The following is a 17,845-nucleotide window of genomic DNA, read 5'->3' as shown; positions in this document are numbered from 1 at the left end:
CATGAAACTTTGTCTAAATGCAGAGTAATGCTAAGCAGCACTTTGTATGGTTTGGGTTACTTTTTCTTACAAACCAATGCAAATGCTAATTTCTGTTGGAATATAAATCCTAAAACGATTTTTTACTTCGAGTCCATGTTATAAACATAACAAAAATCAAACTCACAACTTTTGTACATCTGGCTGAGAATTTTCTTTTTTCAAAGGTGCAAAGTGAAGATGCCCTCAAATATATGTAAAAAATAGTGAGACAGCGGGCAGTCCCGTTGTCTAGGTGGTAATGTTCTGCACACTTTTACTTGAACCAATTGGTTCTCTTTAGGTATACTCATAAACAATAATGATCCAAGAAATAATCCTTATTTCAAACTTTCATGTTTATTTCATCGTTTTAGTTAATGTGAATCCTTTTATTTCCAGGACATCTCATCTTAACATCTCCCATTTACCCAATGCATTTCAGGTCTATGGTGACCCTTCCTCGGGGGTCTCTATTAGAAAAATCAAGAAAAAATTGCAATCAGCCTCATAACCATCTTAGTCTGTACATTTACATTCAGATGCATTTATATCCATTCTGTGATTATATGCAAACAAGCAACAAAAATCATGGCGTGTAGTCACAAAACGATCCCCAAATAGCCAGACTATTAGTGTTCATCCTATTCCCAAAAGTTTGAGCAAAGATGTCCATTTTAAAAAATTCGCGCTGAAAACGTGACAAACGTAAAGATTCCAAATGCACGCTCCATGCCAGTCTCCCTTAACCTACTCTAACAAAAATAATAATCTTAAACAAAAACTAGTAAAACCCAAGCAAACGCCCTATTCCTCCATAGCGCTTCACTTACTGGGAAATGCAAACGTCCCTCGTCTACGCGATGTCCACCAATCCGCTGCTCCCTGACTGTCAATGTTAAGCTATTTAAAGCTACGCGCGCTCTGATTGGCTCAACAAGCGATCACGTGATCGCGACGACGGACTGAAATGCAGTCCTCATCTGGTTTATCTAAAACAAACTCGGAAGTCAGTAAATTAATGTAAAGGAATGCCAAATAGAAGAGAAATTGTAATGTCAAAAAATACCTAATGTATAAATAAATTTCAATGCGTAAATTCATGCATCTACATTTTCAATATAGAACAGGCTGCATATTATTAATAATTACATGAAGTTGGTTACTCTGACACACTGCATCATGTTGAACACAAATGCAATAGCGCATATCTACAACAATGAACATTTGCTAAAAGAAATGGTGTCGGCCATTTTGGATAGGGTAATCAACACTAATAACGTCATGCATGGAAATATTCTCGGCTTCCCAAAAGTCTATTTATAAAAAGCAGGATAATTCTATCCTGTCATTCAGTCCATTCGGTTGTAAGCTGCCCATCTTCTTTATCCAAAAGTATTCCGATCTTAATCTTAGTTTATGTGAATCTTTCTCAGGATGATATTTGATAACTTCCAGTATGGTGAAGCGTAATTGTGCCACATTATGTCCTGCTTCCAACCAATGTGCAGCCAATGTAGATTTCAAGTTTTTTAAGCGGATGTTACTCTTGTGCTCTGTTATTCTTACTTTTATTTTTCGTTCAGTTTGTCCTATATACAATTTTCCACATGGACACTTAATTCCATAGATAACATTTTTGGTGTCACAGGTTCCTGAATGTAACAGAGTCACCTTCTTGCCAGTCATTGGATGTGTAAACATTTGTCCTACTATTGCATTGTTACAATGGATGCAATTTTCGCATCTTTGCATACCTTTATAATTGGTTTCCTTTGGTTTATTTTTCTTCTTTAACAGTTCTTTCAGGTTCTTGGATCTGTTGTATGCAAACGTTATCCGATCGGCAAAAAGTGGTTCTAGATCCGGTTCTCGTGCTATGAGTGCCCAATGTTTCTTCATGATGTTGGCTATTTTTACTGATTGTGTAGAATGTTTTAGAACACATACTGTCTTTTTTGTTTCCTCTCTCGCTTTGGTTTCAAGTAAAGATTCTCTCTTCATATTCAAGACTTTGGTTTTTGATTCTTCCAGTAAAGGTATGGGATAACCTGGTTGTTGGTACTTTAGGATCTGTTTGTCAATGGTGGAGAGTAGATCTTGAGGATCAGAAGTAATCCTTTTCTGGCGAATAAATTGAGATGTTGGAAGATGTTTTTTCAAAGAAAAATGATGGAAGCTTTCATAGTGTAGACCACTGTTTCTATCCGTTTCTTTCATGTACACGCTCGTTCCTATCTTGTTCTGTTCAAGATGAATTTTTACATCTAGAAAAGCCAATTCTTTCTGATCCATTTGATGAGTGAATTTGATACGATCATGAACGCTATTCAATCTTTGAATGTTGTTGGTTAGTTCTTCCTTCTTGCCCTTACATATGAGGAAGATGTCGTCAATGTATCTTTTGAATACCATTAGACCTGTTGTCCAATTTGTGTTTTGAATTATATGATCATGCTCGAATTTTGCCATAAAGGTATTTGCGTAGGACGGCGCCCCCGCAAAACCCATGGAGGTCCCACTGCACTGTTCATAGAAGTTGCCTTCCCAGTTGAAGTAACTATGTAGTAGAGCAAACTGCAACAATTCCAACATCAGTGTTTTTTCTCCTCCACTCACTTCATTGTTCAGTAAACACCACTCCATGGCTTCAATTCCCTCACTGTGTGGGATTGAAGTGTACAGCGCTGTCACGTCAATAGAACATAACCATATTTCTTCACCAGTAGGAATGTCTATTGTGGATAACATGTTAAGAAATGCGGTGGTATCCTTTATATGTGTGCTCCATTTTTGGACTAAAGGCTGTAGGAACCAGTCCAGGTATTGACCCAGTGGTTCAGATAATGATCCACAAGCTGAAACTATGGGTCTAAAAGGAGGTCTCTTGGGGTCCTTGTGTATCTTCGGGAGCATGTAAAATTGAGGTCTCCTAGGGAATTTCATGTGTAAAAACTGGTATGTTTTCAAAGTGATCCACTTCATCTCTAAGGCTTTGTCTAGAATTATTTTGAGTGTCATTCCAAATGTTTCAGTCGGATCTTGTTCCAACCTATGGTAAATATTTTCATCTTGAAGATGGGCCTGTACACTTTCTTTGTAGTAGGTGGTGTTCATTACCACTATCGCTCCCCCTTTATCCGCCTTTATTATAGTGATGTCGTTGGCTTCTCTCAAAGTTTGTAGGACTTGCCATTCTTTTCTGGAGAAGTTACTGGTTGTGCCACTGGAATAGTTGATTTTTTGAATTTCAGATGTTATAATCCGTTCATATGCGTCAATGGTTTTGTGAGAGGTGGGAGCACAAAATGTGCTTTTAGGTCTACATTCCTTCAATTCTGTACCTGGGCTTTCACTTGGTGGTAGATTGTTGAAGAAGTTTTTTAGTCTCAAGTTCCGTAGGAATTTGTAGATTGATATTTCCGTTTCTTGGGCATTGGATTTATATCTTGGAACAAATGTAAGACCCTTGTTCAATACCTTGATTTGAGCTTCCGTTAGTTGTTTATCAGATATGTTGATGACTAAGTCGGTTTCGGCTTCTTTGATCTCAATTCTCTCTCTGCTACTGTTTCTTTCACTTGTGTTTTTTCTTTTTCCTTTTCCCCTCCTTGTTTTGAGGGCTCTGTTGTTGTTATGCTTGTTGATGGAGCATTGTTTGCTGCCGGGCTGATATCTAAAAAAGGAGCTTTTTTTATGCATACAACAGATCCAAGAACCTGAAAGAACTGTTAAAGAAGAAAAATAAACCAAAGGAAACCAATTATAAAGGTATGCAAAGATGCGAAAATTGCATCCATTGTAACAATGCAATAGTAGGACAAATGTTTACACATACAATGACTGGCAAGAAGGTGACTCTGTTACATTCAGGAACCTGTGACACCAAAAATGTTATCTATGGAATTAAGTGTCCATGTGGAAAATTGTATATAGGACAAACTGAACGAAAAATAAAAGTAAGAATAACAGAGCACAAGAGTAACATCCGCTTAAAAAACTTGAAATCTACATTGGCTGCACATTGGTTGGAAGCAGGACATAATGTGGCACAATTACGCTTCACCATACTGGAAGTTATCAAATATCATCCTGTGAAAGATTCACATAAACTAAGATTAAGATCGGAATCCTTTTGGATAAAGAAGATGGGCAGCTTACAACCGAATGGACTGAATGACAGGATAGAATTATCCTGCTTTTTATAAATAGACTTTTGGGAAGCCGAGAATATTTCCATGCATGACGTTATTAGTGTTGATTACCCTATCCAAAATGGCCGACACCATTTCTTTTAGCAAATGTTCATTGTTGTAGATATGCGCTATTGCATTTGTGTTCAACATGATGCAGTGTGTCAGAGTAACCAACTTCATGTAATTATTAATAATATGCAGCCTGTTTTATATTGAAAATGTAGATGCATGAATTTACGCATTGAAATTTATTTATACATTAGGTATTTTTTGACATTACAATTTCTCTTCTATTTGGCATTCCTTTACATTAATTTACCGACTTCCGAGTTTGTTTTAGATAAACCAGATGAGGACTGCATTTCAGTCCGTCGTCGCGATCACGTGATCGCTTGTTGAGCCAATCAGAGCGCGCGTAGCTTTAAATAGCTTAACATTGACAGTCAGGGAGCAGCGGATTGGTGGACATCGCGTAGACGAGGGACGTTTGCATTTCCCAGTAAGTGAAGCGCTATGGAGGAATAGGGCGTTTGCTTGGGTTTTACTAGTTTTTGTTTAAGATTATTATTTTTGTTAGAGTAGGTTAAGGGAGACTGGCATGGAGCGTGCATTTGGAATCTTTACGTTTGTCACGTTTTCAGCGCGAATTTTTTAAAATGGACATCTTTGCTCAAACTTTTGGGAATAGGATGAACACTAATAGTCTGGCTATTTGGGGATCGTTTTGTGACTACACGCCATGATTTTTGTTGCTTGTTTGCAAATAATCACAGAATGGATATAAATGCATCTGAATGTAAATGTACAGACTAAGATGGTTATGAGGCTGATTGCAATTTTTTCTTGATTTTTCTAATAGAGACCCCCGAGGAAGGGTCACCATAGACCCGAAATGCATTGGGTAAATGGGAGATGTTAAGATGAGATGTCCTGGAAATAAAAGGATTCACATTAACTAAAACGATGAAATAAACATGAAAGTTTGAAATAAGGATTATTTCTTGGATCATTATTGTTTATGAGTATACCTGAAGAGAACCAATTGGTTCAAGTAAAAGTGTGCAGAACATTACCACCTAGACAACGGGACAGCCCGCTGTCTCACTATTTTTCACATACTTACAAAGTGTTTTTAGACTAAAACACTGGGTTAATATTGCACAACAATGAATGGATTAAATTGAAGAGAACACTAAAAAACCTGAGTGCTGGATGGACTCTATCTAAATTTACTCAAATATATGTACTCAGGGGCTTATTTATGAGCCCTTGCGTCACTTCTGTGCCGCCGGTGCTTCACTTTTTCTGACACAGCAGCAGGATAAAAAATGCACCATGTTCCATCATATTTACAAAGTGAGGCATCTAGGTAGATTCGTCACTTTGTAAACCCCTGCGCCACATTATACCTGCGCCAGGTATAATGTATGCAGGGTGGGCTTTCTGACGCAAGTAAGCCTTGTAGAAGTGACGCAGTGAAATCTATGAGATTTCACTACGTCACTTCTAGGACGCAAATGCATCAATATCTTACGCCTGCCTCACAGCAGGCGTAGTACTGACACAGGCACATTTAAAATCGGACATGCCCATTTGAAATGAACCATTGATGAAGTTGCGTCACTTTCGTGTCACACTTCAGAAATGCGACTTTTTTTGCGCCTACAGATACGTCAGAAATAGTGACATATCTGTAACTCCTCGCAACATGATGTGTCATACTGTAAATATGACAAATCCAGCATGTCGCAAGAAGGGCTCAATGAAAAGTGAAGCATCGCTGTTTTCACGTAGCTCTGTGCCACTTTTTATAAATAAGGCCCTCAGAAACTTGCATTCTTTATTTATGTGCTTTTTTTGCATTAAAGATATTTTAAGGCAGGGTTTTTTGCCACATAGTTTACTTTTACTGTAATTTGATTAGTTTTTATTTATGCCATTTTTCTTGCAGAATTGTATCACTCTTACTATTATGCCTAATATGAAGTTGTGCATTTTTCTAGGGTTGTGTACAATGAGAGCCCTGATGTCTGTGCCCATGCCAGATTTGGACACGGTTGTCACTATCTTTGATGCAAAAGCACCAGGCCTTAATGCTGTGAGCCCAGTAAAGGCTATCTTTTACTACACAACAGAGAACGTGGGGGCTCATGTACTTCAATTGTGTTAGGGACTGTTCCACGCTCACTACAAATACGATACTTGATTGGAGCATTCCAAATTTTTGATAGCTCATGACAACAAGCATTTGCAATGCAATCGGTCTCGCATTTGCAAGAGTTAGAGCTATTGTATTTGTAAATGACAATGTCTTTTACCCAAGTGTCTTGGTTTGGATGTATGTGGTTTGGAGTGGAATTATGTGGGTTGAATTGGAATTTTTAGTTGTGCAATTGGGTGGGGTGGAATTGGGATTGGGTGGTGTGTAGTGTATTTGTATGGTGGAATTATGTGGCATTGTGAGAGCTGCACAGAATAGATAGGAAGACAGAGAGGGATAGGTAGTTTGTGCTCAAAGTGGTGAATGAACTCCAGACAGAGGATTAGAAAGATTGTGTGAGAAAGTGAGAAAGAAGGGGAGGACAGGCCATAGACACATAAACATTAAGTTCAGGCCAGTACAACAAACCAATAGTGACATTGGATAACAGAAGCTAAAGGCCTGCTTAATTACTTCTCTTCCACACTGGGGACTAAGTGTGTGGCAAAATGACATTTTGCTTACGACACTCAGGCACTTAAATTCCGGTGCACTGCTAAGTTGAGCATATAGGTTCATGGTCTTGTGCAAATGGGTGGGCAGTTATAGCAGTTTAACACCCAGGTTGCATTAAACAAAGCATCAGCCATTCAACATGCCACCATTAGGAGCAAAAGAAATGAGATTGCATTTTCTAAAATGCAAATTCCAAGGCAGCTGGGGAGACAGTTGATCTTTGAGCTACAAGGGTAAATAGGTTGGGTTGTAGCAGTCTTCATTATCTAAACTTTTCAAACTACAGAACGTGAACAGAAAGGTAATGCACAGATGAGAGTCTACCTACAAAACTGCTCGAAAACGCTGTTTCTGAATCCCTGTTTACATATAATGACTTATAAGCAAAAAAAGATCCGGAAGAATGGAAATTTCCCTGGAAAGTTTCTACATTTAGCATGTGATCATGAACTCAAAAACTCCGCCCATCCTTAATTGCGCAAAGTCATGAAAGAGACACTATAGAGGTGATTTGCATAAAGGCAATAAAGAAGTGCAGTGCATGCCTCGTTTTGGATAATATTCTGGACTATCTAGCCAGTGTGGTCCTTGAAATATCGCTATGGCCTCAAGCTTTGGTTGGTCTGTCTTTCTTTGGTTACGGTAGGAGTACGACCTAAATTAGTGCAAAGACAATAAAGAAGTGTGGTGCGAGCCTTGTTTTGGATAATATTCTGGGCAAACATTTAGACTGTTGTCGTCCTTGAATTATCGTTATGGTAAGATGGTTGCAAACTTTGGCTAGCCTGTCTTTCTTTGCTTCCTGTAGGCAGGGCTCAAGTCCTAAAAAAAGAAGTGGGGGACGCTGACCACACGACAGGAAGTGATGTCACAAAAGGTGGCTTTTCATTGCCTCCCTAATCACCCCTTATATGCGATTGCATCAGAGAAGCCAGCGCGTGAGCAGCGTTCTGAATGGGCTCTGATCTCGCCCCAGAGAGGCCAAGGAGTGAATGTGAGGCTCCATTTGCTCCAGTTATCGAGCTCCTGGTAAAATAAGTGGGAGGACACCGTCCACCCGCGTGGTACCCCGACTAGGGTGACCAACCGTCCGTAAATTTCACGGACCGTCCGTAATTGGGACCTCTCGTCCGTTGTCCGTGAGGATCCCTTTTACGGACGCCTTTTGTCCGTAATTTTTGTCTTCACAGGGAGCAGCACTGCTCCCCCTGTGAGAGGCCTCCCCTCCCTGATGGGGCGCCTCGCGCTCCTCCTGGGGCACAAGAGCGGCCCCACCCGCCCATTGTCATTCTGTATGCCGGCTGATTGGCACATACAGAATGACAATGTGGGTGTCTGGGGGTGCTAAAGCAGGTGGCGGCCTCCTCCTACCTTAGTGAACAGCAGGGCAATCTGTTAGAAAAAAGGTAAAACGCCCTTGCTGCAACGTGAAAAAACTGTTTATTTAAAGAAGCTTAAAAAACAAGTTAAAAAGAAGGGGTTATCGTTCTTTTACTGTCCCATCATTTTCGAGTGATGTATTTTCAATACTATATTCAACAAAGCCCTGGTTACTGCTTTTTTATTTTAAGTAACTAACACCCATTGACAAAGCCAATAGTCTTGGCTTCTTGTTGGTGTAATGATACTTGCTGTATTATACATCTGGATGCAATGACAGAAACAACATAATTCCAGTCGGGCAGAAGACTATGCTAAGCACAGATTTTGCCTAGGTGTTTTTAAACCACGCCCTTAATTACATCGAACACACATTTTGAAGACACCCTCAAGTTTTTTTACACCACTTAAAGCCCTGGAAAAACACCATGCCACAGTCACCTCACATCCTGGCACTGTGCATCATGCATGACTCATGACTTCAACGTTTTCAGACTGCCTATGTGCAGGGGCATAGTGAACCCTCCCCCTCCCCACCCCACCCCTTGCTTTAGGAACTACAGGGAGGTGATGTTCTTGATGGGCCTCTTCTGTCTGCAACTCTGCAGACAAAGGCTCAGCTCATAATCTGAAAAGGCAGGAAAGTAAATAAGTGAAGGAATGTGTGAATGGCTGGATGGATGAGTGAAAGGATGAATGGTGAAGTGTGGCTCAGGGGTTAGAGGCGGCAGACCCGGAAGCTGAGATCGGCCCTGGACCAGGGTTCAATTCCCCGCCTCGGCGGGTCTTCGGCTAAAAATTCCACGGACTCGATAATACTCGCTCCGGTGCCTTCTCGACTCTCGGGTTCACACTCTGCGACTCTGGGCAATAGCTTGCTTAATCTCCACAACGGCCCCTCGCGGCGGGATGCCTGACTTTCACCTTGTTGATACCCTGCCGGGGTTATCTCACAGGGGAATACCAGGACGAGTTCCCTAAGCAAGCGCCGGGAAACCCACTGCTGGTAGCTGTGCGCTATATAAGCTCAAATACATTTACATTTACATTTACGATGAATGAAAGGGTGAATGGATAGATAATGAAAGAAAGGATGAATGGATGTATGAGTGAATGAGTGGAAGTATGGATGAGAGAAAAGGTAAATAGATGTATGTATGGTGGAAGGGTAGATGATGGGCAAGTGAATGGGTGGATGGATGAGTAAGTGAATGGATGGCTGGATGGGTGAAAGGGTAAATGGCTGGATGGGTAAGTGAATAGATGGATGGGTGGAAGAGTGGATGACTGTACGGATGGATAGGGTGAAAGGGTGGGTAGATGAATGATGGAAGAGTGAAAGGGTGGATGAAGGGATGGATGAGCGAAATGATGGATGGAAGGATATATGGTGGATAGGTTTGCAAATCGTTGAATATGTTTGGATATAGATGGGTACACAGATGGAAGGACAGAATGAATGGTGAAAGACTGAATGATGGATGAAAGACAGATTACACCTTGTAGCACCCATTATCTTAAGTAACATTTCCTATACAATGACTTTCACGTTAATATGAGTCATTGTCTCTATATAATATGTGTGTGATGTAACGTACTACGACACCCTGCCCTACATACTTGGGATGAGTAACACTATAAAAGAAATTACCTACACACACGAGAGACGGTCTAAGTGAAGATAAGGGGCACCAATGGAGGGTGGTAGCAAGGCCGGACTGGCCAGACCGGGCATTGGGTGTTTCACTGGGAGGCGGAAAGGGGGGGGAGAGCGCATTTGTTACTAGGGCTGGCACTGCAAAGCTCCTTGTATATCCAGTAGTTTTCAATCAACAATAAAAGCGGCCTCACTTATATTCAGGTGTGGTGCATCATTATCTGGTGACTAATGTACCTGCTGGAGCGAGATGCAAATTATGAATCGTCTAAGGTAGCAAGCTGTGGACATACTGAAAAACCGTGATGTGCATGGTTGTCTCAACCTAATTTAAACTTATTTTGACTTGTACTTAGGTGGTTGTCTATTTACTTACTTATATAATATTGCGCGACCACCTCTGACGTGTCTGTAAAACGTAACTTTTGTCCCGAAGTTTTGTCCTGAATTTTGACCCTTTGTCCTGAATTTTGGTCCTGAATTTTGTCCCTATGTCCTGAATTTTTACACTCACCGTCCTGAATTTGCACCTACGCCAGTTGGTCACCCTAACCCCGACTCGAACCCTGCCTGTAGGCGTACGACCATAAGCCTCTTCGCGCAAGAAATCATTGTCCACCTCTTTCTTTTAGGAGCAAAAAGGCCACTTTATTTTAGGACAGGTGCATCATCATTTCACGAAACACATTTCATTATTTATTTATTTACAAATTCCAACTGTACAATGATCTTGCAAAACTGAATCCCAAAACCCAGAACGAAAACTCCTACCTACTACCCCTAACCTACCCACGCTACCCTTCAGGATGGCCAACCCGCTCCAGGCTGCCCACCCCCCTACAAAAAACCCCGCCTCTAGTTAGCACACCTGCACCCATCCTAACTGTGGCAAGCTAAGGAAAGGAGCAGCACCTAAAGTACCGCAAAAGAAGAAAAAGGACCCCCACCCAAATGGAAAAGAAAAAGAGGGAGGGTGGGTGGGGCAAAACAAACCTCCCTAATAGCCACCCGCTACGCAGTTCCCAACCGTCAGCCTGACCCCTTTATATCTGTTCCCTAATCAGTCCCACCTGATTTCCTGATTCTCGCGCGAACCTACCCAGGAAGAGACCGGCTCGTGCCTGGCTCTCCCTGGGTCCCCCCTCGCGCAAGAAATCATTGTCCACCTCTTTCTTTTAGGAGCAAAAAAGGCCACTTTATTTTAGGACAGGTGCATCATCATTTCACGAAACACATTTCATTATTTATTTATTTACAAATTCCAACTGTACAATGATCTTGCAAAACTGAATCCCAAAACCCAGAACGAAAACTCCTACCTACTACCCCTAACCTACCCACGCTACCCTTCAGGATGGCCAACCCGCTCCAGGCTGCCCACCCCCCTACAAAAAACCCCGCCACCCAGGAAAACCTTTAGTGTTTTCCTGCCCCACCAAAAGAACAGGAAGGGGCACACCATAACTGAACTTGAAGAACTTTACTAATCAAATCCCTGAGCTCTAACAGGTAAAAAGAAAGACCCAAAGCTGAAAGATGCACTCCGTCCTCACAAAATAAATGATGTTCCGAGACCTGTAAATGATAATGATTCAAACAATATATACCCAAATTATGACAAAAAGGTCGCATCGTCCTGTTCACTTTTCTCCGGGCCTTTTCGAGAGCAGCATGGTTCCTGGCTCCACGCCATTGGAGACGAGGTACAAATTCAGTCCATATCAACACGGTGTTCACCCAAGTGGTTCTTATAATTTCCAGGTCTTGCTTCATGAGTTTCAACAAAGTCAACCCCGATAAAGTAACCAGGTCATTCTCTCCCAGATGTAGCACCAGGAGATCCGGAGGGCCCCCCAAACACTGGGAAACCAAAGCTGCCAAGGCGGGAAAAAGCCCGCCCCAGCGCATGCCCCCAGTTCCATGCCAGGAGACCTCGTGTGACGTGCTGTTGAGACCCAACGATCTCCCACAGAGCTGATTGGCAGCGGCTAAAGCTGCACGTTTAATAAAAGAGTGCCCCAGTATCCACACCCGCCGTTTGCCTCCTGCGACCGACGGCCAAGGACCTAGGAGAAAAAGAAATGTTAGACAATCCAAAAATGCACTACTTTCGTACATATTTCTCACAGCATTTGGAACGCCAGCGCCCAATGCGCCGGATCTGGGACCAGTCCCACCCCAAACGAGCGGCCTCCGTTGCCGCACCAATTCTAAAGGAATGTGTACCAAACAGAACCGGGTCCTTCCCCAGGCGCAACAACACCTTGCGCAATACAGCCAACAATTGGGATGCCACAATGGGACTCCCATCCACGTGACAAAATATAGACCCTTGTACAAAATGCGGAGAGGAGACAAACCCTTCCCATTCCCCAACCGGGCAACATGCAGAAACTCCACTCCTGCCAAGGAACACCCACTTACCCCGGCCCAACTGGTCAGTTTTGGAGGCCCGCAGCCACAGCCGCAACCTCTCCCTTTCCAACACCACCTCACTACTACTCATTCCTACCCTACCCCGTAACCCCAACAATTCGGATGCCCGGAATGCCCCAAAGAACAACCAAATGAAACACAAACGGAATTTGGCACACTCAAAGGCATCGTGACAACACACCTCCAACCCTGGTAACAACAACTGAAGCAACTCAAAAGTAACAGGCTGCCGGAGCTGGGGACCACCAGCCCGAAGCCTGGCCAAACCTTTCAACATTTTACGAACCAACACCCCCCCAACCGGATCCCTTCCCCACCAAAGCTGCCCATAAAAAGAAATCCCAGCCAATTTGCCCGAAATGGTAGTGGGCGATAAACCTTTGTCAGCCAAATGCAACACAAACTGCAAGATGCCCTGTTCGTCAGACCAAACAGCCCCAGGCGATCCCACCCAATCCTTACCGAACTGCAGAAATTCACTCCAAGCCTTCACATATCCCCGCCTCGTGGAGGCAGCCACCGACTGTTCGACCAGTTGGTGAACCCTCAATCCCCCAGGTTCCATACGTACTGTGGGATCGCCGTTGGTTCCAGATCCGCCCCAGGAGCTAACTTGCGGAACTCTGCCCACTGAAATCGAGACAAAGAGTCAGCGATGCAGTTAGAGGTACCGGGAACATGCCGTGCTTTAAACACAATATTCAATTGCAGACACCGTAGCATGAATGCGCGCAGTAAGCGCAACACCCTCAAATCACGAGCCTTCTGGTGATTGACAAGATGTACAACTGCCAAGTTGTCCACATGAAACAGAACTGATCTATTCCGGAACTCATCCCCCCACAGATACAATGCAACCAGTAGTGGGAAGAGCTCAAGAAAGGCAATGCTACGGCCTTGTTCCTGCCAGTGCGCCGGCCATCCGGCCGCACACCACCGACCGTCCCAAAAGATCCCGAAGCCGTGAGCCCCGGAAGCATCAGTGAACAACTGTACTTGCCACACCATGTCCTTATCCGCAAAAAACAAGGACACGCCATTGAAATCCTGCAGAAACTGAAGCCAGACTGTCAGATCGGAACGGACAGCGGCGGTAATGCGAACCCGATGATGGGGAAGGGTCGCACCGGACATGGACAACCCCAGACGCCTGCAGAAAGTCCTACCCGCCCGCACCACCCGACAAGCAAAATTGAGGTATCCCAACAGCTTTTGTACCATTTTCAAAGCAACTTTCCGTTCCCCCAAGACCAGTTGTATGAAATCTGACATTTCTTGCACTTTAGGGGCAGGCAATCTCGCCGTCATAGACAGCGTGTCAATTTCAATCCCCAAGAAAACCAGGGACGTACAGGGGCCTTCAGTCTTGTCAGGCGCCAAAGGAACGCCCAATTCCTCCGCCAGTGCCTGAAAGCTGCTCAAAGCCGACTGACACTGCCCGGAGCGACCTTCCCCAATGAAAAGAAAATCGTCCAAGTAATGACAGACCAGGGAGTGGCCCGTGACAAAAGTGAATCTCCACTGCAAGAAGGTACTGAAAGCTTCAAAAAGGGAGCAGGACACGGAACAGCCCATTGGCAATACTCGATCCACGTAGAAACAACCCTCAAACTGCATTCCCAAAAGACTGAAATCCCAAGGATGGATGGGCAGTAGCCGAAAAGCCGACTGAATGTCGCTCTTGGCCAGCAACGCCCCAACACCTGCCAGGCGCACGAGCCGTAAGGCATCGTCCACTGAGGCATAAGTAACGGTTGAGTCAGCTGGATCGATGAAGTCATTAATGGAGGTACCCTCTGGCCAGGACAGATGATGGATAAGACGAAACTCCCCTGCCGCCTTCTTGGGCACCACGCCCAAGGGCGAAACAATCAAATCAGGCAGAGGACAAGACACAAAAGGACCAGCAATTCTACCAGCCGCAAGTTCGGCATCCAGCTTTTTCCTCACCACCTGGGGACTCTCCTTCACAGACTTCAAATTGTCCGACCACCTACCCACCCTGGGCCCCTGGTACCCGATCCGAAAACCAAGTTTGAAACCCCAAGACAAAATCTTAGCGGCTTCAAAATCCGGATAATCCACTAGCCAGAGATCGAGAACCGTCTGTCTAATAGGAGTAGGAGCCCTTGTGAACAGACTGCTGCGGCTGGCCCCTACCCCCTGAACCTCGTCCCTGGTCGCCCACTCGTTGTCCAGGAAAACAGTGTGTGAGGGGGTGCTTCCCTCCACACTGAGAACACTCATGCTTGTACCGACAAGCTGGCCTGTTGCAGGAACCCCGGTTAAAGTGCCAGCAAGTGCCAGTGGCGGCTGATTGACCTCTGCCCCAAACCCCCGCCCCAGACTGAGCGGGGCGAGCTGGAAAGGGCCGATAATACACTGGCTGTCCGCTAGCCGTGTGGGTCGTAGCAGACGGATTAGCCGATGCCATCCACTGTAACCATAGTTCAGAATCAACCTCACCCCATGAACGCTCTGGAAAGGCGCTCATGCGGGCCCTGAATTCATCATCATAAGACAACCAGGCAAAACCACCAAAATAACTGTGGGCCTTGCGGACAATATCAGCATATTTAAACATATCAATAGCTTTGTCAGGATGACGTTGACAATAAACACTGGCATAAATCAAAAAGGCTGAAGTCCAGTTCTCTATAGATTTCGGAACACGAGGCCTCCGAGCCAGTTCCAACTCTTCCTCCTTCGACCCCTCTTTTGCCTGAACATCCCTATGGAGGAGACGAAAAACATCCACAAAAGCCCCAGACCAAATCAGATTCTTCGTTTTTTCGGACAAATGAGATCCCAAAGGCATCCCCACCCCAGAATAAGGTAACTTTTTCCGTAGGATACTATCCTCCGCAACCTGTGTGGCAACCTTTCCCCCAGTCCCCCCAGTAGAAACTTCATTGGCAACTTGCCCCACAGGAAAATTCGAAATTACCGGCCGCTCAAGCCTTGGTGCCAGAGCGACTCGCTCAACCACAACCCCATCCCCAGTAGAAACCTTCGAAAATACCGGCCGCTCAAGCCTCGGTGCCAGAGCGACTCGCTCAACCACAACCCCATCCCCAGTAGCAGCATTCGAAAATACCGGCCGCTCAAGCCTCTGTGCCAGAGCGACTCGCTCAGCCATAGCCCCATCCCCAGTAGAAACATTCGAAAATACCGGTCTCTCAGGCCTTGATTCCAGAGCGACTCGCTCAACAACCCCAACTTCCGTACCAATAGACCTTGTACTCTTCACAGGGAGACTCTCCCTAGGTTGCCACACAGACCACCACCCATCCTTACCTTTGGGCAACTGCTCGGACGGCAGCGTGACAGCCCCACGATCTTTCTGCGAAGGTCCAGACCTCACTGCCCCTCGCACACCTGCATGGTCCGCTCGAGACACCTGCAAAACACGAGAAACAGTGGGTTGCCCCATCCCACCCCCTTGGGCCCGTGCTGCCAAAAGCCCACCAGTTGAGTCTCTCAATTCCCCCTCCTCCAAATCCTCAGCATGAAAATTCCCGCAGAAAGCTTGATCAGAAAAGAAAACTTGGTCACTGCCACTGGGCATAGCCCCATCACCAATACCCCCGTCATAACGCTGCCAATCAATAGGCTGAAAGCTGTTTACATTGAAAACTGTAGAAGAGCTATCCGCTCCAGACAGCCCCCCGTGAAGCCCACCACTGGAGACAGCCGTGTGGACAGTTCCCGGGCCCGCAGATACAGCCGACAGCCGCCCAGCCGACGGCGCAGCATGAAAACCGCGGCCGCTCAAACCAGACAAAGAAGAAGATCCCGTAACCTGTTCCCCGAAAACGAAGACGCCATCCTCCCCCGAGGAACGAACCCCCGACGCCAAACCATGGGAACCCATCGATCCATATGCAAATCCACCCGCACTGGCACCCGGCCGACCCCTGGGGACCGGGAACAAGGAGGGACCCGCGCCTGTGTGCGCCCCCCGGGGCAACGGACCCCCCCCACGCGGAGCCGAGGGGGTGGAAACGGCGGGTCCCATGTCAGACACCCCGGAGTCCAAGGACTGGGCAGCCGGGGGTGGCAGCCCAAAAACTGCAGCACCCGCAGCATGAACAACTGCAGCAGGGGACGGGTCGTCATTTAGGGAGCAAGCCGGCAACTCGCCCGACAGGAACCGGGCATCAGCCCCACCCTGGGGAGTGGGGGCAAAAGAGGGGTGGGGGGCAGTACCGGGCCCTGGGACAGCGGGAGAGAGCAGGAAACATTGACCGTTCAGCCACAGGTAAGGCGAGGCCCCGGCCGACAATTGGGGAACCTCAGAGGCGGGGGCGGGGGGTACCCCCAAAGGGGGGGGAAAAGGCACACGCCCAGGCACATCCAAGCTCCGCCCACGCTTGGGCTTGGGGCCCGCCTGAGGCTTCCCCGACTTCCCTCGTACCAGCCCGCTGGGGCTCGGAGCCTGCCGGCCCGCCGAGCGACCCCTCCTCCCCCCGGGCGCCCCACGTGTGCCAGCACTAAAATATGGTAACGCACATACCTGCTGGGAGGCGCCCGGGGCATCCGGCGGGGGTTCCACATCAACGGCGGGCAACACTAGCCCAGGCCCGTCAGCCGGCATAGCCGCATCTCCGTCGTCCTCCTCCTCCAGGTCCTGCGATAAACAAGCCTCCACCGCCCGGGATACACCCTCAGAAGCCTTGCGAGGTGGGCGAGCCATGCCGACCCACGCCTCCGCCGGGACACCCGGCCGCAGCAAGTCTTCACGCCCTGCCTCACAAAGGATTTGTACCGCCCTCCGGACCTCAGCCGCTGCCTCCATGACCCAGGATACAAGGGAAACCACGAGCGTCGCAAAACAAACCTCCCTAATAGCCACCCGCTACGCAGTTCCCAACCGTCAGCCTGACCCCTTTATATCTGTTCCCTAATCAGTCCCACCTGATTTCCTGATTCTCGCGCGAACCTACCCAGGAAGAGACCGGCTCGTGCCTGGCTCTCCCTGGGTCCCCCCTTCAGGCTGTTGTAGCTGATACATTTACAGTGGAACAGAGGGGAGTGAGGGGTTGATAGTTTATTGCAGTTATTTTGAATAACGTAATTGGGAAGCTTTCTTTTGCAGCTGATTGTCACCCCTACAGAGGAGATAAGCATTTGAGGCACAAGCAGGGCAGCAGTGGAACTTAGCATACAGTGCCCTAGTGCCTGCGACAAACAGTGTCACTAGGCCCTTGCAGCACCTCCCCGCCACCTTCCATAGTGAAATACACAATTACAAAAATATTTGTTCACAAGAGAAAAACATGATCCGTTTTGTACAGAAAAGAAAGCCCTTTCATCCGAGGAGTTGCAAAAACATCAAACAGCTTCAATAAATTCATAAACACTACACATTAAAAAAACAATAGTCCGTTCGCAACAGAATAACCCCTTTTTCTCCAAACCGAAAATAAAAGCAGTTTCAGA

The 17,845-nt window shown here is 46.0% G+C and overlaps 1 protein-coding gene across 1 annotated transcript; it reads right to left on the bottom strand.

Annotated features, from left to right (window-relative positions):
• Positions 1-14,513: 14,513 nt before the first annotated feature.
• LOC147712034 (uncharacterized) lies at positions 14,514-17,099 on the bottom strand. Its single transcript, XM_086919580.1, has 2 exons — positions 16,920-17,099; positions 14,514-15,272 (listed from the first exon to the last, which is right to left on the bottom strand). Exons 1-2 carry the CDS (start codon positions 17,097-17,099, stop codon positions 14,514-14,516), a joined length of 939 nt encoding a protein of 312 aa, XP_086775706.1.
• Positions 17,100-17,845: the final 746 nt, after the last annotated feature.

This window comes from Lissotriton vulgaris, chromosome 5 (assembly GCF_964263255.1).
Source record: "Lissotriton vulgaris chromosome 5, aLisVul1.2, whole genome shotgun sequence".
Classification (NCBI taxonomy): Eukaryota; Metazoa; Chordata; class Amphibia; order Caudata; family Salamandridae; genus Lissotriton; species Lissotriton vulgaris.
The sequence above is the reverse complement of the archived record's forward strand: the minus strand, read 5'-3'. Positions and strand labels throughout refer to the sequence as shown.

Excerpts from the sequence above, each read along its gene's own strand:
- LOC147712034 (XM_086919580.1), bottom strand. The coding sequence starts at position 17,099 with ATGGCTCGCCCACCTCGCAAGGCTTCTGAGGGTGTATCCCGGGCGGTG. Across the intron at positions 15,273-16,919 it reads CCCCGGGCGCCTCCCAGCAG|GTTGCGGAGGATAGTATCCT; the intron begins GTATGTGCGTTA and ends GTTGCCACACAG.